The sequence below is a fragment of the Hypanus sabinus genome, chromosome 11 (assembly GCF_030144855.1).
Source record: "Hypanus sabinus isolate sHypSab1 chromosome 11, sHypSab1.hap1, whole genome shotgun sequence".
Classification (NCBI taxonomy): Eukaryota; Metazoa; Chordata; class Chondrichthyes; order Myliobatiformes; family Dasyatidae; genus Hypanus; species Hypanus sabinus.
In genome coordinates, this window is record NC_082716.1 from 50471392 (window position 1) to 50491732 (window position 20341).

Here is a 20341-nt window from a genome sequence, read left to right on the forward strand (position 1 = left end):
TAATCAAAGTGAAAATCATACATTTTCTATGGAGGCACAGTCCAGCCTTCACACCAAAGACATCCTCCAAGATATTGTGTAACACTACCCAGGACAGCTTAAAAATGGTAAATCATGAGGTGTCATGGATTATCAATAACACAAAGAATATATGCCACCACAATTTGTAACCTCATAGTCTGACATAAGTCTGATTCAACATTTGCAATCAAACCAGGGGATCAATCTTCGGTCAATGAAGAATGGAGAAGGATAGGATGATAGCAGCAAGCATTCTTATACTTTTATCCCAGAGAGATGCTGTAAAATATGTATGTTAAACAGCAAATATGTTATACAACAGATAAGCCAATGTAATTCCACATCCAATAGATCAGATGAAATCACTGCAGTCAAGTCATGAAGTACTGTAGACAATTAATGATTTAATGAGAGAAGACAAAACATCCCAATCTTCGACTATGGCAGAGCCCAGCATGTCAGTGCCAAAGACAAAACTAAATCATTTGAAACCATATTTAGGCTGTAGAATAAATGATCAGTCTCAATCTCTTCCTAAGGTCCTTGCCAACACAAAAGCATTCTTTATTCCAGGCAATATCAGAAAATGGCTGAGAACACTGGATTCGGGAAAGACAATGAAAAAATAAAACATTCAACTGTAGGTCTGAACACATTAGAACTAGCTTTAGTCAAACTATTCAAGTACAGTCTCAACATTGGCTTCAACCTTATAATTTTGGATATCACCCAGGTAAGTCTCTTGTCCACAAAAAGAAATGCAAATCCATTCCAGTTGATACCATACCATCAATTTACTTACAAGCATCAACAAAGTAATTGATAGTAGCTTTAACAATGCTATCAGATTAACTTATTCACTTAAACTGGCCCTTATTCCAGTAACCTGCTCACTGCTGTTCATTTTAGGATTTGCCAGGACCACTCCAGTAGTTGTAGGCCTCCAGTCTGAGAGGCAACCATCTGCTACCATTCCCACAAAGCCAATCTCTAATCCAATTTACTATCTCACCTTCAATGCCAAGTGACTGAACTTTCTTGACCAACTTCCCATATGGGACCTTGTCAAATGCCTTGCTAAAGTCAATGTAGACAACATCTACTGCCTTGCCTTCATCAACTTTCCTTGTAACTTCCTTAAAAACTCTGTAGGATTGGTTAAACATGACCTACCAAGCACAAAACCACGGGGACTATCCTTAATCAGTCCATGTCTATCCAAATACTCATATATCCGATCCCTTAGAACAATTCCCAATAACTTTCCCACTACTGAAGTCAGTCGCGCTAGTCTATAATTTCCTGATTGATCTTTAGAGCCTTTCTTAAACAACAGAACTACATTGGCTATCCTCCAATCCTCTGGTACCTCACCTGATGCTAAGGATGATTTCAATATCTCTGCTAAGGCCCTGGAAATTTTTGCACTTGCCTCCCGCAGGGTCCAAGGGGGCATTGTGTCATGCCCTGGGGATTTATCCACCCTAATTTGCCTCAAGACAGCTAACAACTCCTGCTCTGTAAACTGTATAGGGTCCATGGAGTTGATGCTGCTTTGCCCAACTTTCATAGATTTTGTGTCTGTCTCCTGTGTATATACAGAATCAAATAATGCATTTAAGATCTACCTCATCTCTTTTGGCTCCACACATGGACAACCATTCTGATCTTCCAGAGGAACAATTTTGTCCATTACAATCCTTTTGCTAGTAATATATCTGTAGAGGCCCTCAGGATTCGCTTTCACCTTGTCTGCTAGAGCAACCTCACACCTTCTTTTAGCCCCTTTGATTTCTTTAAGTGTTCTCTTGCATTTCTTCTACTCCATAAGCACCTCATTTGTTCCTATCTGCTTATACCTGCTACGCACCTTTTCTTTTCTTAACCAGGGCCTCAATATTTCTTGAAAACCCAGGTTCCCTAAACCTGTTATTATTACCTGTTAATCTGACAGGCGCATACATGCGTTGTACTTTCAAAATTTCACTTTGGAAGGCCTCCCACTAAGTGTTCCTTCACCGGGAAAGAGCCTGCCCCGATCCACAATTACCAGGTCATTTCTGATACCACTAAAATTGGCCTTTCTCCAATTGACTGTCTCAAGCTGCAAACTAGACCTAGCTTTTTCCATATTGATGCACCATCAATAACTCACTCTGAGGCCGGGCTCAGGCCTCGATCGCCTTTATACCGGGGTCTGTGGGAGGAGCCACCGGAGCAGTCAGCAGGGGGCGTGTCCAGACAGGTATATGTAGTTCACCACACATATGTACCTTGAAACTAACAGCACTGTGACCACGAGATGCAAAGTGTTCCCCCACACAAACTTCTGTCACCTGCCCTGCCTTAATCCCTAATACGAGATCAAGTATTGTGCACACTGTCTTTGGAACTTCTACGTACCAATTAAGGAAACTTTCCTGAAAACATTTGACAAACTCTATCCCATCTAATCCTTTTACATTATGGAAGTGCCAGTCAATATTTGGGAAGTTAAAATCACAAGGAGTCCAAAGGAATGCTTGCGTCACAGGGGGACATGGAATCGACCCAAGTGCAGGACGCAGGCACTTAAGTACTAGGGGCAGGACAGGAATAACTAAAGGATAGAACAAGATGGGGAGACCATGGCGTGCAAGGGGGACATGGCGTGCAGAGGTAACACTGGGGTTCAGGCAGGCGAGGCGGGATCCCGGAGTTCATGGCGAGGCAGGGTCTTGGCTAGGGAGCGGATGGGTCTGAGGGACAAGGGGCGCTCAGAGGAGAGCCCCCTGGGTGACCCACACACTCCTGGGCAGGGCTGCCTCCCAGGCAGGAACACAGAGGCTTGGGCAAGGCGCGGAACACCTGGGCAGGTGTGGGGCGCAACCCTTCGGGAGCAAGGGGTAGGAAGGGGCAGAGACCTCAGGGCAGGCCGCATAATCCTGGGCACCCCTCCAGAGAAGAGGGGTAGAAAAGGGACAGAATATCCCCTGCCAGGCAACAGCAGTCCGGCCTGCTTACCCAACAGAGGCAAGGGAACAAAAGGGAACTAGGTCCAAGGTGATGATGGGAACAGACTGGCAGAACTAGTAGGTGAGCAGTGGGGACTCCAAGCCGGGAGGAACAGAACGAGACCAGGCGAACAGCACAGGCTGGACAAACATGACACATGGGTTGGAGCAGAGAAACAGGACGACCAGGGTCAGGACAGGACAGACAGGCGAGCAGCACAAACTAGGCAAACCGGACAGAGCAGCGGGATCAGCATAAACAGGCCAAACAGGTTCCAAGCAGGGTAACAAGTCAAGAGCAAGACAACCCCCCAACTGGACTCAGTCCCAGGACCCCTTATAAACACCTGCCAGCTGAATAGGCAACAGGTGTGCCTCCTTAAGCCAAGAGGATCCTAATTGATCCTAAGGGTGACGGGAGGGACGGCTGCAAGACCCGGAGTCCAGAATCTGCGGACCAGATCAAGACCCGGAATACGGGCTCCAGACCAGACCATGACAGCTTGATTATAGGGTGAGTGCAGTTCTACTATCAATCAAGAAGCTCCAAAGCATTGAAGACAAGCAGCCTGCTTGACTGACACCCTATTCTACTAAACTGATGCACCAAAACTACAGAATGCACCATCTGCAGACTGCACTGCAACATTTTGATATATTCCTTTTTTGATGGCTACCCAATGCTTCAAATCTATAAGAACAGTCTGGCTAGTTTTTACAGCTGGGACATCAGTTATAGCATTCAGAAGATCACAGGAATGGTCCTTCAACCCACCACATCCATAATGCCTTTTCGGTCCATCTAGGCTTTACATACTCGGCCATATCATTTTATGAATTGCCTACTCAAGTGCTTGTCCACATGGCTCTTAAACATTGTGACTATCTGATTTCACAATCTCTTTTGGTAGTGAGTTCCTGATATCAACCACTTTATGTAAAAATCTTCCCTTCAAATCCACTGTAATACTCCTTCCTCTCACATTAGACAGATTCCCTCTTGTTTTTGATAACCCTGCCATGAGAAAAAAAAGATTCAGACTATTGACAATATCTATGTCTCTTGTGATTTGATACAGCTTTATCAGATCACATCGCAGCCTCCTTTGCTCCAGGAAAACAAGTCCTCCCCATGATCATAGTTCTCCAATCCATGTAGTATCCTGGTGAAACTTTCCTGCAATCTCCAGTGCAATCTTAGGAGGTGACAAGAAATGCACAAGGTGCTCCAAGTGCAGCCCAATCAATTCTGTCAAGTTGTAATATCCCAGTTTTTATATTACATGCATTTATCTATGAAGACAAGTATGCCCATTTCTATTTACCCATGTTGCCAATTTCAAGGATTATGGTCTTGAAACCCAGCATTCCTCTGATAGTAACACTCCCTTAGCATCTTTGCACTTACTGTAGATGTTCTAGTGTTATCTGACTTCTCAAAATGCATCACTTCACTTCTGCCCAACTCTCCATCTGATTTATACCCTGCTATAATCTAAGACAACCTTACTCATTATCTATAAAACCAGAAACTTGCTAACTGACTCATCAAACTTCATTTCATCAACAGATTTACTATTCATACCTCCTACATTCAGATCAAAATCATGATTATGCACTGTATTTCAAATAACAAAGGTCCCATACCAACACCTGTGGTACTACACTGGTCACATACATCGAATCAGAAAAGCATCCTTCTACGTTTAACCTGTATCTCCTGTCAGTAAAGCCAATTTTAGATACAATTAGCCATCTCAACCTCGACCCTATGAGTCTCAACCTTCCAAACTAACCTACCACGCATGATCTTGTCAAATTCTACCACTCTTCCTTCATCTCGTATCTTATTGCCTAGTCTCAGAACCTTTCGTGCAACCATTGCTTTCAAGTTGTTCAATGGCATGTCTTCGTGGTCACTGGAACTTCCTCCATAACAGCATAGTCACATTTCTTTTACCAGAAAATCCCAGTGGTTGAAGAAGATAACATTATCATCACCTCTGTCCTTGTTGGCCTTGCTAATGAAGAGGACTGTGGCAACCTCAGCAATTTCATGCCAAGTTGGCCAAGTAAAAGATCCCTTCTCATAGCATCCATTATGACCAAGGCTCTGGCCACTGCTGAATACTGTCATCAAGTAGGCAGCCTCAAAGCAATAGATACTAAGTGCAATGGTCCAAGCTTTCCCAAAGAAAGAATGAAGCAATTCTTAGGTAGAAAAGCTTTCACAAAGACCCTTAAGAAAGTACCTGCATAGCTACAATACTTGTGCCAGATTCCAAAACTGACATCAATGTTTTAGTATAAGAGATTAACATATTTAAATTGATTCCATGTTTCTACAGAGGACATTTTCCTATAGCAGTCTTGTGTGTTACTTTTAAATACAAAAATTTGTCAAATCTGTCTAGGGTATTTGACTCAAAGCCAACTTCTATGTAAATATTTAACCACATATCAGCTTCCAAATCTATTCATTTACAGGGCTTAAAATTCTTCACTTTGATTTTGCACACAGAGAAAAAGTAAACATGTTAATTGAGATAAAAAGTATGAAGGTAATTTATAAAGTACAGGACCACAGTTAGAAATTTGAATTTAGGCACCAGCATAAATGTGGTTAATAGCTGTCATTTTACTCTTCACGTGATATTTAGCTCCACTGAAGTTAGCAGAAGCAAGTATCAGGAGGGGATACATACAACAAGTGGCCAAAACTATAGTGACTATTTAGAGCTGGAAAACAAGGACCAATATTTACTCATCAATTTTCAGCAAAATACATTAAAAAATCATGAATCATGCATTTTCCCATTTGTTTTGCATATTTGCTTCTTGCCTCCTTGACAAGTGCAAAACAAAACATAGACTAGTCAATATAATATTATCATACTATACAAACACTTCATCACTATTGATAACAAGAAATGTTCTTTTTAATTAAACTAACATAATTTCTAACAGGTTGGATCGCACATCTTCCTTGTACATCCTACCTTAATTCTGCATGTTTATTTTTTACATAATTCTTGATAAAGACTCAATAGGCTTTATCCAGTCATAATGTTTTTGTTCATCTCTATGAACATATTTAAGGATGGAAACCAGATTTACAACAGTGGTCAAGCACATACAGCAGGTTTCTGTCTTTTCTTTCCCTTCTCTTGCATGCATTTTTACTAACATTACCAACAGAAGAAATTACAGGCCCAATTTTACTTTTAACTCTGAATGTTAGGCAAATACCAATCTTTTTTGGTTAAACCAAAAAAGGAAACAACAGCTTTCTTTTAACAAGAAAATTCAGCTAAAGAAGTGAATTTTGAGAAAACCCAAACTTAGAAGGTGAAGATGCAGAATAGCATGCTTTCATCACTATAAATGGAGCCAAGAGATTAAGGCTGGTCCTACAGCTGCTATTGAACTTCTTACAAATTAAGTGCACTTATTTGAACACATTATCTGTGGACTGCTAACTTAACACTGCTTCCCTCAAATGTTTTAAATATGATGACTGATAACAGCCTATCTTGTTTCTGCATTTCCACAGGAGCTGAACCACAGCACCGGAAATTTTAACCCCTCTGATTCTATTAAATATCAAATTTTAAACCCACTGAACCAGAACAAATTCTAGAGTAAATCCTTATTCACCAGAAACTAATAATGGTAACATAGGAATCCATCCCTCCTGGTCTAACTTAGTCAGTAGAAATAAGAGAGTTTGGTAGAAAACTCAAATGCCTGCTGTACTTCTTCACTGGGATTTCATTATATAAACCCTAAGCAGTCATTCCCAGAGAAAAATGTTCAATAGGGAAAATAAAATTACTATAGTTACAATAAAAGTAATACTGTAGGTCAAAGGGCCTTTGGCACTTTAAAGCTCTCAAAAATCAGGTTCTGGGAAACAGCAAGAGATTGGGATAATTTAGATACCTTTTTAAAATTGGCAGCATAGAGACAAATTAGCTCTTTCTGTGATTTAAAATTTTATAAAATGGAATTAAAGAAGCTTTTGGTTTTACAGATCTATAAGACCATGAGACCATAAGACATAGGAGCAGAATTAGGCCATTTGGCCCATCAAGTCTGCTCCGCCACTCAATCATGACTGATCCTTTTTTTGAATCTTCTCCTCAACCAGAGTTCCTGGCTTTCTCCCCATAACCTTTGATGCCATGTCCAATAAAGAACCTATCAATCTCTGCCTTAAATACACCCAAAGACCTGGCCTCCACAGCAGCATGTGGCAACAAATTTCACAATTTCACCACTCTTTGGCTAAAGAAATTTCTCCGCATCTCTGTTTTGAAAGGGTGCCCTCTATCCTGAGGTTGTGCCCTCTTGTCCTAGACTCTCCTACCATGGGAAACATTCTTTCCACACCTACTCTGTCTAGGCCTTTCAACTTTTAAAAGATTTCACAGAGATCCCCCTCATCCTTCAGATCTAGTGCTTTCCCAGCATATATGACAATAGACAATAGACAATAGATGCAGGAGTAGGTCATTTGGCCCTTCGAGCCAGCACCGCCATTCACTGTGATCATGGCTGATCATCCAATATCAGTACCCTGTTCTTGCCTTCTCCCCATAATTCTCCCCATATCCCTTGACTCCACTATCTTTAAGAGCTCTATCTAACTCTTTCTTGAAAGCATCCAGAGAATTGGCCTCCACTGCCTTCTGAGGCAGAGCATTCCACAGATCCACAACTCTCTGGGTGAAAAAGTTTTCCCTCAACTCCATTCTAAATGGTCTACCCCTTATTCTTAAACTGGTTCTGGACTCCCCCAACATCGGGAACATGTTTCCAGCCTCTAGTGTGTCCAATCCCTTACTAATCTTATATGTTTCAATCAGATCCTCTCTCATCCTTCTAAATTCCAGTGTATACAAGCCCAGTCGCTCCAATCTTTCAACATATGACAGTCCCGCCATCCCGGGAATTAACCTCGTGAACCTATGCTGCACACCCTGAATAGTAAGAATGTCCTTCCTCAAATTTGGAGACCAAAACTGCACACAATACTCCAGGTGTGGTCTCACCAGGGCCCTGTACAACTGCAGAAGGACCTCTTTGTTCCTATACTCAACTCCCCTTGTTATGAAGGCCAACATGCCATTAGCTTTCTTCACTGCCTGCTGTACCTGCATGCTTACTTTCATTGACTGACGTACAAGAACGCCTAGATCTCGTTGTACTTCCTCTTTTCCTAACTTGACACCATTCAGATAGTAATCTGCCTTCCTGTTCTTGCCACCAAAGTGGATAACCTCACATTTATCCACATTAAATTGCATCTGCCATGCATCTGCCCACTCAACCAACCTGTCCAAGTCACCCTGCATTCTCATAACATCCTCCTCACATTTCACATTGCCACCCAGCTTTATGTCATCTGCAAATTTGCTAATGTTACTTTTAATCCCTTCATCCAAATCATTAATGTATATTATAAATAGCTGCGGTCGCAGTACCGAGCCTTGCGGTACCCCACTAGTCACTGCCTGCCATTCTGAAAGGGACCCATTAATCCCTACTCTTTGTATCCTGTCTGCCAACCAATTTTCTATGCTTGTCAGTACCCTACTCCCAATATCATGTGCTGTAATTTTGCCCACTAATCTCTTATGTGGGACCTTATCCAAGGCTTTCTGAAAGTCCAGGTACACTACATCCACTGGCCCTCCCTTGTCCATTTTCATAGTTACATCCTCAAAAAATTCCGGAAGATTAGTCAAGCATGATTTCCCCTTCGTGATTTCCTGACTCATGCTGACGTAAATCCTGTTACTGCTATCCAAATGTGCCACTATGTCATCTTTTCTAATTGACTCCAGCATCTTCCCCACCACTGGTGGCAGGCTACCTGGTCTATAATTCCCTGTTTTCTCTCTCCCTCCTTTCTTAAAAAGTGGGATAACATTAGCTACGCTCCAATCCACAGGGATTGATCCTGAATCTATAGAACATTGGAAAATGATTACCAATGCGTCCACGATTTCCAGAACCACCTCCTTAAGTACCCTGGGATGCAGACTATCAGGCCCTGACGGACGAACTCTTTTTGGGTTTCCAGCCGGGTACAGCTATAGATTTTAACTGACGTTTTGATAATAAACTCTGCCATCTTCATCACGGATGATGTCTGTGCATGTCTAGTTCAGTGACATTTACAACATCTATCCCGCCAGATTGGTTACTCCTCATCCAATCAGGTTTCAGCTGTCCCACCTTGTTTACAATCAAATTCAGATTCTTAATTAGAGCGAGACCTTTGTCTTTGTTAAAATTATTTTCATCTAGTTTTATTTCATCATTGGATGCCCAAGATGATAGTAAAATACCTTCTCGAGCCATTGCATTTCTTAACACAATTACCAACATTAACACCATCCCTAATGTAAAAAAGATACAAGTACAGTCGGTCCTCCTTATCTGCGGGGGATTGGTTCTGGGACCTCCCGCAGATTCCAGAAAAACATGGATGCTCAAGCCCCTTATTTAACCTGTCTCAGTGCGGTGGACTTTAGGACCCAGGAGAGCTCCAAACCTTATTTAACCTGTCTCAGTGTGGGTGGACTTTAGGACTCGGGAGAGCTCCAAACCTTATTTAACCTGTCTCAGTGTGGGTGGACTTTAGGACCCGGGAGAGCTCCAAACCTTATTTAACCTGTCTCAGTGCAGGTGGACTTTCAGACCCGGCAGAGCTCAGGACCCGCCGCCCGCGGCTGCTTTCTATTCTGTTGATGGAAAACGATCACGATTGAAAATAAAGTAGAAATAATAAAGTTATCAGAAAGAGGTGAAATGCCATCGGTCATTGGAAAAGCATTAGGCTATAGTCGGTCAACAATCAGAACAATTTTAAAGGACAAAGTGAGAATAATGGAGCATGTAAAGGCCATGCCCCGATGAAAGCTACAACTATTACTAACCAATGCAGTGGTTTAATTATTGAAATACATATGTTTTTAAGTGTTTTATATGCATAGAAAAGTAAAATGTATACTATATACTGAGACAAACGTTTTACTGATGCTAAATAATACCGAAAATGTACCTGTTCTGACTTAGAGAACTTCCGTTTATTTTCAATTCCCGATCCGCGGTAAACATGCACATCCTCCCGTATACTTTAAATCATCTCTAGATTACTCAAAATACCTAATACAATGTAAATTCTATGTAAATAGTTGTTATACTGTATTGTTTAGGGAATAATGACAAGAAAGAAACGTCTGTACATGCTCAAACAACAAGTGCTGGAGAGAGAACTTCTCGGTTTTCCCAATCCGCAGCTGGTTGAATCAGCGCATGCAGAACCTGCAGATAAGGATTCAGACTGTATTCAGAAAAAAATGTGTTGATCAAAAACTTAGAAGTTAGTTTCAGAGAGTGTTGGGGTGCTGCACAGAATTGTATCACGGAGGACACAATTATCAGGAGGCAAATCTGGCAAACCTTCACTCAGCTTGCTTCCAATATAAAGAAGGATAAAGATGAATTAACATGAGATACAGAAGTGTTATCTCTTACATCACTTACCAGCAGTTGCAAATGTGTAAGGACAGTTCCTTTTGTACAGCATATTCTGTTGCAGATAATTAGCTACACAAATATTCCTATTCAAGACACTGACCACAATACTATGTCCTCAGAGTACATCGACACAGTCCAAAATTTTAAATTCTAATTACTTTTATTTTGTAAGCAAATATGGCACTCGATTAATGTTTGTTACTTAACAGCAGTACTTTACTGTAATACAACATCGGAAATTCTTACACACATAAAACGCAGCAGGAACTCAACTGCCATATCAGCTGCATTTTGGACTCTCAGAGAGACTTCCACTCAGCCAAAAATAACACAACTTTTAGCCAGTGACTCCACTTTGGTAGAGTACTAGATCAGAAAGCTTAAAGGGTTTATCTGAAACTGCACATCTCTATAATTTAAAAAAATCAGAAAATTTGCAGAGAACCTTTTGAAATATTCAATTATAAAAGGCTAAAAGTAGGATTGAAAAAATACATCTCTTATATGCATTAATTGTACACAAAAAGTTTAAGTGCAGATCTTAACATGTGCACCCATTTTCTGTCAAAGTTCTACCCATCAGAAAGTTGCGCTGAATGCTTATTGTACTGATTTAACTTTGCATTGATGCCATCATCCTGTCATCATTCACATACAGGATAAGATCATAAATGTGTATGGCAACAGTTTCTGACTGATCAAGCAGAAACTGAATCAAGGAGTCACCCTTGATGACTTTCCTTGAGCTCTACCCAGTTAAACAAGTTGTAAATCACACAGCAAGTCAGGAGCATATATATGATCTCTGTTGGGACATAAATTTTATTTTCACTGATTTTCAGTTGTTTCTCTTTTGCTCAGAAACATCTCTAAGAAAGATTACAGCATTTTGCGCAGGTTGCAATGGCAATATCCAGACAGTAACTCAATCTGGCACATTACAAAATACAGGATACCCCATCAGAGTACAATACCTTATTTCACCTTTCTGCTCTCTCTGAATTCCACCTGTTCCATCACTGGTTACCTGTTCCTTACCCACACATACCTTCCTAACATTTTCCATTCCCTTCTTTCTATTCTTAAACATTCTGCCAATAAGGAGAGTACACTTTGATACACTAACTTGCTTCCCAACAGGTGATGAATGAATGAGATGGCAGACTGTGAGTATTTAAGTGCATTACAGGTGTCCACCCCCCACCACCTTTACAAAGATAGAGTGTTCCTATGAAAGCTTTCTTAAGCAGAAATGGCGTAAAGCGAAGAACCATTAATTTATATGGCAAAAATTTTCGTAAAAGCGAAAATCCTCGTTGTAATGCGAAAACAGGTTCCTAATGTAGGTCTTTTGTAAAAGCTAAGTGGTGTAAAGCAAACATTCGTAAAGCGGGTGACACCTGGGTACTTAGAAATGGAAGAAACAACAATAATGATTTATTAATGCAAGAATGGCCCTATTTAATAAAACATTTCATGATCCTTAATTTAGTTTTAGTCCAAACTTAGCACCCAACAGATGCAGCAAAAATAATAGATGGAAAGCAATTTAAAAGTTTTAATGTGATGTCAAATGGCTCCCAAGTATAATTATTGATTTGGTATAATTGGTGAAATGTATGTATATTTTTAATCACTTTTACATTATTTTTCTATTTTATGAATGCTTATGTATTTCCCTTTGTGCCAAAGTAGTGCAAGCATTGGGCACACAATGTCAAAAATATCACATTAGTGAGGCATTTTCCAATGGGAATTAAGCAACAGTTAGATTACACAAAAATCAATGCTGTTTTTTTAGTGACAACAGATATTTTATCTTCACAAAAAGCCAAGACTTTCAAAAGCAATGAAAGCATCAATTTGCACAAAATCACTCATTTCAGACATATAGAGTACTTAGATTGTCAAAAACACAATGACAACATCACAAGAATGCATTTTGAACTGATACTACAAATGAACAAGAAATAAATGAATGAATTAACTTAATTTTAGTAATAAAATATACACTCAGTGGTCGCTTTATTAGGTACACTTGTACACCTGCTCATTAACGCAAATATCTAATCAGCCAATCATGGGGCAGCAATTCAATGCATAAAATTATGTAGACATGTTCAAGAAGTTCAGTTGTTGTTCAGACCAAACATCAGAGTGGGGATGAAATGTGATTGAAGTGACTTTGACCATGAATGATTGTTGATGCCAGACAGGCATTATCCAGATTAACCTAACAACAGAGTAATTTACAATGATCAATTAGCCTACTAACTATAACATCTCTGGACTGTAGGAGGAAACCAGGGCACTCGGGGAAAATCCACGCATTCCACAGGGGAGAAATACAGAGATTCCCTATAGAACGGTGCTGGAACTTAACTCCAAATTCCAGAACGCCACGAACTGTAATAGTGTCACGCTAACCATTATGCTCCATGGCACCCCACACATAATAGTCTCTAGAGTTTACAGAGAATGGTGTGAATAACAGAAAAACATCCTGTGAGCAGCAGGTCTCTGGGCAAAAATTCTTGTTAAATGTGAGAGGTCAAATGAGAATGGCCAGAGTGGTTTAAGCAGACAGTAACTCAAGTAGCCACACATCACAACAATGGTGTGCAGAGAACCCCCTGAATGCTTATCTTCAAGAACAAAAATAAAGACCATACAGCGATGTATTCATTACCAATTCAACATTTTTTTCAACTGCAACATGGGTTATGCACAATTTGTTGGTGTAGTACCTCCAATCTTTCAATGTACAAAATACAAAGTAAAGTTTATTGCAAAGTACATATATGTCACTACATAGAACCCTGAGATTAATTTTCATATGGGAATACTCAACAAAATCATAGAATAGTAACTATAACAGAATCAATGAAAGACAGACCAACTAGGGAAATCAACCAGAATGCAGAACTGTGCAAATGCAAAGATAAATAATAGCAATAAATAATGAGAACATGAGATGAAGAGTCCTTGAAAGTGAGTTCATTGGTTGAGGGAACATTTCAATGATGGGACAAATGAAGTTGTGTGAAGTTACCTACTTTTGTTCAAGAGCCTGATGGTTGAGGGATAGTAACCCTCAATCCTGTGAATCCTGAGGCTCTTGTAATTTCTTTCTGATGGCAGCAGTGAGAAGAGAGCATGATCTGGGTGGTGGGAATCCCTGATGATAGATGCTGTTTTCCTATGACAGTGTTTAATGTAGATGCTTTCAACAGTTGGGAAGGCTTTACCCGTGATGAACTGGGCCAAATCCATTACTTTTTGTAGAATTTTCCATCCAAGGGCATTGGTGTTTCCATACCAGGCTCTGATGCAGCCAGACAATATACTGTCTACTACACATCTACAGAAGTTTGTCAAATTTGTAGATGTCTTGCCGAATCTCCGCAAACCCCTAAGGAAGTAGAGGTGCTCCCAAGTTTTCTTCCTAATTCCACATACGTGCTGGGCCTAGGACAAATCATCTGAAATAGCAATACCTAGGAATTTAGAGCTGCTAACCCTTTCCAGCTCTGATCCTCTGATGAGACTGGCCCATGGAGCTCTGGTTCCCCTCTCTTGAAGTCTATAATCAGTTCCTTGGTCTTGCTGAGATTGATTGAGAGGCTGCCATTATGATACCACTCAGTCAGATTTTTAATGTCTCTCCTTCATGCTGATTCATCACCACCTTTGATTCAGGCCACAACAGTGTTGTCATCAGCAAACTTGAATATGGCATTGGAGTTGTATTTAGCCACAATGTCATAAGTGTAAAGCAAGTAGAGCAGGGGGCTAAGCACACAGCCTTGTGGTGTATCTGTATTGATGGAGATCGTGGAGGAGATACTGTTGCCCATCCGAACTTACTGGGTTCTACAAGTGAGGAAATCGAGGATCCAATTCCACAAGGATGTATTGAGGTCAAGGTCTTGGAGCTCATTGATTAGTTCTGAGGAGATGATAGCTACAGTTGATACAGATCATCCTGATGTCTGCATCTTTGCCCAAACACATTTTAATCACTAAATTATCAATAACTGTGTATTTTGTTGCTGTGGAATCCATTTCTAAACATCTAGTTCTCTTTCTTACTGCAAACCATGTCTACACTTTGAGCAAGCATTTGTCCTGACATCTCCTTTTGTAGCTTTGTGTCAATATTTTGTGAACACTCCTGGAAAGAGCAGTTAAAAGATGACTTTATTTAAATAATACATTGGTCATTTATTTCAGTGGAAGAACATGCATTTACATAGCACCTTTCATGGTATTTTTTAAGGATATACCAACGTGCTCAGGAGTTAAAGTGTTTTTGAGCTTAGTCACTGATATAATGCAAGAAAAGTAAAACTAATTTGAATATGCAAGTCTGCAGAAACAATGGCATACTGATAATTACAGTAGCCTAGAAATTTTAGTGCATCCATTGGATCAGCACAAATGCAGTGGGCCAACAACTATTTTAGTACTAAGCCACAGTATCAAACATCAGTTACAACCAAAGTGGAAATCTTCAGTCACAACAGATGGTGTGTACATGCATGCTACCTGGCCTTCCTTGCACAAGACCAGGCTTACAGTGCTAGATGTGGGCAGGCATCTTTAGAACAGTCGATTTGTAATGGGAAGGGAGGTGACAAAGAGAAAAAGGAGTTGAATTCCAGGAGGTATTCTGGCTGTTCTGTTTCAGCGAGGATGAACAAGTATTCAGAGGGAGGGAGTCAGAAGAGAGCACAGCACTGGAGGCAAAGAGGGAGTGGGAATTGGTAAGCCATAAGACCATAAGATATAGAATTCGAATTAGGCCATTCAGCTCATTAGGTGTGCTCTGCCAATCCATCCTGGATGATTTATTATCCTTCTAAACCCATTCTCCTCCTTTCTCCCCATAACCATTTGGCATCCTTACTAATCAAGAACCTACCTAGTTCCGTTTCAAATACACTCAACAACTTGGTCTTCACAACTGCTTGTTGCAATGAATTTCACAGATTCACTACCATCTGGTTAAAGAAATTCCCCCTCATCTCTGTTCTAAATGGACGACCTGTATTCTGAGGCTGCGTCCTTTGGTCCACGACTCCACTACTATAGGAAACATCTTCTCCACATCGATTCTGTCAGTCTTTCAATATTCAATAGGCTTCAATGAGATCCGCACTCATTCCTCTAAACTCCAGTGAGTACAGGTCCAGAGCCATAAGTAACTTTTCATGCATTAACCTTTTCATTCTCTGAATCATTCTCATAAACTTCCTCTGATCCCTCTCCAATGCCAGTGAACTTTTCTTAGATAAGGGGCTCAAACCTGCTCATCGCACTCTAAAACATCTAAAATATGGACAAACTTCTACAGATGTCCAGTGAAAGGTACATTGACTGGTTGCATTATGGCCTGGTATGAAAATACCAATGCCCTTGAACAGAAATCCCTACAAAAAAGTAGTGCATACAGCCCAGTCCATCACAAGCAAAGCCCTCCCCACCATTGAGAAGGTACCATCAAGAAGGTACAGGAGTCTTAGGACTCACACCACCAGGTTCAGGAACAGTTACTGCTCTTCAACCAACAGGCTCTTGAACCAGAGGGGTTAACTTCACTCAACTTCACTTGCCCTATCCCTGACCCATTCTCACAAACTGTGGATTCACTTTCAAGGACTCTGCGTCTCTTGTTCTTAATATTTATTGCTTATTTTTTATTATGATTATTACTATTTCTTCTTGTATTTGCAGTTTGTCATCTTCTGTAGATTGGTCCCTCATTCATCCTGTTAGGTGTGATCTTTCATTGATTCTATTGTGTTTCTTGAATTTACTAGGAATACCTATAACACAAGAGGGAGGAGCAAGGAAAGATGGCACCAGCAGTTTTTACAGACACAGGCAACTTCTTCCACTTTGTCCAAGAAACAGCTTATTCTTCTTCTCTTATGCCTTTCCTTTCTTTTCAGGGTGCTTGGGGTTCTGTCAGAGTCAGGAATCTGCAGTTCAAACTACAGTTTTTCGCAAGCAGTGGATTTTAGTCTGCGGCCTAGCGCTTTTCTATCTCCAGGAACAGCCTGGAAGTGGTACATCTTCGGGGAATGGCCCTGTGGATGCCACAGTTCCTCCCTGATTTCACCGAATGAGGCATCGTGGGAGACCAAACCATCGAGCAGCAGACAGTGTGTTTGCTGATCACTGGCTGTTACCAGAAGAAGGATCCTGCACTAAAGGAAGCCCTCTCCCTCTCGCATTCTCTCTTGATGGTGAGTGAGAGCTCGTCGGTCCTCGAGACGATTTGGGAGGGCAGGGGAGGGTTCTTGGAGAAGCAACACAGAAGATTGTAACATCTGTACAGCGATTTGCTGGTCTCTGCTCTCATTGTTGCAGGAGCAACCACTCTCTCCCTCGATGGAGAGAGACAGCCTGTTTGAGGTACCAAAATGTTGGGTTACGGACTGTAGTTTGGATGGACTCCAGATCAAAGTCTCTTTGACGGCTTTTGCTGTCACTTGCATGATGGAGTGTGTGGGTTGGTGCTTCTGTTGGAGCAAGTGGGCGAGGGGAGGGTCAATAAGAGAGGGGGAGGCAGTCTTCGGGGCTTTGATGTTTCTATCATTCATTTTTGGGGTTTTGTGGATGTCTGTGAAGAGCAAGAATATCAAGTTGTATATTGCATATATTCTCTGATATTAAAATGAACCTTCGAACTTTAAAATCAATCTCGGTTGTATATGGTGACAAATATGTATTTTAATAATAATTTTACTTGAATTTTAAAGGACAGTCTGCCAGATATACTTAAGATATATAATGATAGTCAAAGGCAAGGTGTCACTCGGGAAATATTGCACAGCTCTGTTCTTCTTTGGTTAGTGTCTAAGAGTTTTTAAATCTACATGTGAAGGGAGAAAAGGACTCGTTGAAAATTCATTTGATGGTCAACATTCTGCTGGTATTGCCTTGGAATGTCAACTAAAATTTGGGCTCTATAATCTGGCACACAGCAGAACTTATACTAGCTTCACAAAGACAATTACACGTTCAGCAATGTTACAAAATTGTAATATACTTACTTGCATAAAAGAGTGATTTTGAAAGTTAGAGTAACTTCATTAGTGAAATATAAAAATTCATTGTTTTCTTGAAATGCCAAAGTTTGAATCATATTTCAATTTTTTTTATTCTAAAAAGCTGTCAAATATTCTCTAAAATACTTGTATGCAACAACAGAATTTCCAAAAATAGTTTGTTTTGTTTTTGTTCAAACCTACAATTATTCTTTGTCCCGGTTACTATTTTGTTTGCTCAGAAGGTAACATTACATATGGTGACAAGTATCAATGTTTGCTCTCATCTTCCCATCATTAAACCATTTCATCCTGATCTTGTGTATAAGAACTAACAGAAACACATTCACTCCTTGAGATCATTTTCTTGAAATAGAAAACTGCATATGCCTCTCATATTTCACATGAAACCACTATTTTACTGAGAGTGCAGACACACTGAGTCATGCCAGGCAGTGGAAGGGGGGAGTTTGCAAATGTCAGCCAAGAGAACAGCAGCTTTCTTTCATAGTATGGGTCCAATCCACATCACCTGCAAATTCTACCCCCACTCTACACCCCATGAGGGAATTTAGAAAGACTGTTTCATTGAACAATCTTTACTTTGTCAAATTAAGGCACATTGTCCAGGATTAACTTGTCCTCAAGCTTCAGGATGATCTCATCTTCTGGCTTAGTTTCAGAATGTCCAACTGGAAAATTGCCAAAACTACATCTGCAACACCCCCAACCATTTTGGCATGGTTTACTTCTTTCTCCCTGAAGGTTCCCACTGGAGTAATGAACAATCTTTATTGCAGCAATACCAGACTTTATGTAAACAAATACCTTGTAGTTGCACCTGTGGCCTTCCAAGACAGAAAATCAGGGAGATCAAAGAAATGACCAGCTTTTTCCCAGCAAATGCTTCGCAGTTTCTGTCAAGTTCAAACAGTAAATACAGTTAACTTCATTCTAAAACAAGAAAATATCCTTTCCATGTGATACTTAGCAGATATTTTGGTCTCTTATACTTTAGGTGCTGCTGTGCAGAATATTTACAGTATAACTAAATATCACAGTTTTTTAAACTGTTACATTAATCCACTTAGAAAGATATCTACATTTGTTAGTATATTAAATCACAATTAAAAATGTAAAGATTAAACTAACATAAAGATAATCACATTCCTTCAAAACTTCTAGCAAAAAAAATTATTTTGTTTTAACTGAATATTCTGGAAAAATACTGTGTTGATGCAATTAAGACAGAATGAGTTTCTAGCCATTACATTTTTCAAAATTTTAATCATTCTTCAATGTTCTGCATATTACAGTTGAATACAGTCCAAGTGGGAAACTGATCATATGAATAAAGAAACACTGGGCAGAACCATCTTCCACATGGTCATCTACCCATGCTTTGCATTTTGTTTTTGTGGTGCTCGGGAGCATTAAATTAAGCTGGAGGCCAAACTGCCATCCTAAAATGCAAATCAAAAATCAAAGAATGACCAGGCTTCAAATGGCATTTCCATAGGTGAAATTGAATTGAATTAATGGCTTTTTGATCTTCATATTGTTTTTAAACAGTCATTCAACCAAAAATATAAAGAAGTTCAATATATTGACATAATTAAAACAATATTTCAGAAAGTAAATTACTTTAAAACACAAAGTATTATGAATTAATTAAAATACAGCATCCAATAAAGAAAGGTAACCATTTCTCTGATCTGCACTTAGGTTTTTAATGAAGGTCAATAAACACATTCAAAAGTTACATCTGTCAACCCAACACTGGCAATAAAGCTGAATGGCCAGACATCAAAATGCATCAAGCCGCAGCTCGGTGCATTCTTATTCCAAAGCTGAACTTGGTGCTGAGTCAGTGGTAAAGCACATAAGATGCTTCTGGCTCATTTTTGGCTTCCATAGAACCATCAAGAAAAGGTAAATGTGTAGGTCAGATTATGCAATTCAATGACAACAAAACTGTAGCCATTAGTTGTTCCTAACACACTGACACTAGCAACAACATCTCTACCAGAGATATGTCTTACACTGAAGAGATACAAAGGGCTGCAGATCAGGATCAGAATCAGGTTTATTATCACCAACATATCATGGAATTTGTTAACGGGGCAGCAGTACAATGCTATACATGATAATATAGAGAATAAATAAATCAGTAAATCATTACAGTAAGTATATATATGTATAATAAACAGTTAATTTAAAAGTAGTGCAAAAACAGAAATAATACAAAAGCAAAATAGTGAGATAGTGATCATGGGTTCAATGTCTATTTTCAAAATCAGGAAAGAAGCTGTTTCTGCATTGCTGAGTGTGTACCTTCAGGTTTCTGTACCTCCTTCCTGGTGGTAACAATGAGAAGGGGGCATGGTCTAGGTGATGGGGGTTCTCAATAATGGACACCACCTTTCTGAGGCACTGAAAGATGTCTAGGATTACTATGGAGGCTAGTACCCAAGATGAAGCTGACTAATTTTACAACTTTCCACAGTACATCTGTAGAAGTTTTCAAGAGTTTTAGGTGACAAACCAAATTTCCTCAACCACCTAATGAAATACAGCAGGTATTTTGCCTTCTTTATAGCTGCATTGATATGTTGGGACGAAGTTAGATCCTCAGAGATCTTGACACGCAGGAAGCTGAAATTGCTCTCTCTCTCCACTTTTTATCCCTCTATGAGGATTTGTTCGTATTGTTACGCCTGT

General features: G+C 39.9%; 1 protein-coding gene across 4 annotated transcripts in view; it reads right to left on the reverse strand.

Moving 5' to 3' along the window:
- fggy (FGGY carbohydrate kinase domain containing) overlaps positions 1-20341 on the reverse strand; it is a 302066-nt gene that overhangs the window by 241382 nt on the left and 40343 nt on the right. For all 4 annotated transcript variants that reach the window (XM_059984315.1, XM_059984316.1, XM_059984313.1 and 1 more), the window contains one exon: positions 18449-18537. In XM_059984315.1, the coding sequence (XP_059840298.1) occupies positions 18449-18537 (89 nt within the window). The remainder of the gene's footprint in view (positions 1-18448; positions 18538-20341) is intronic.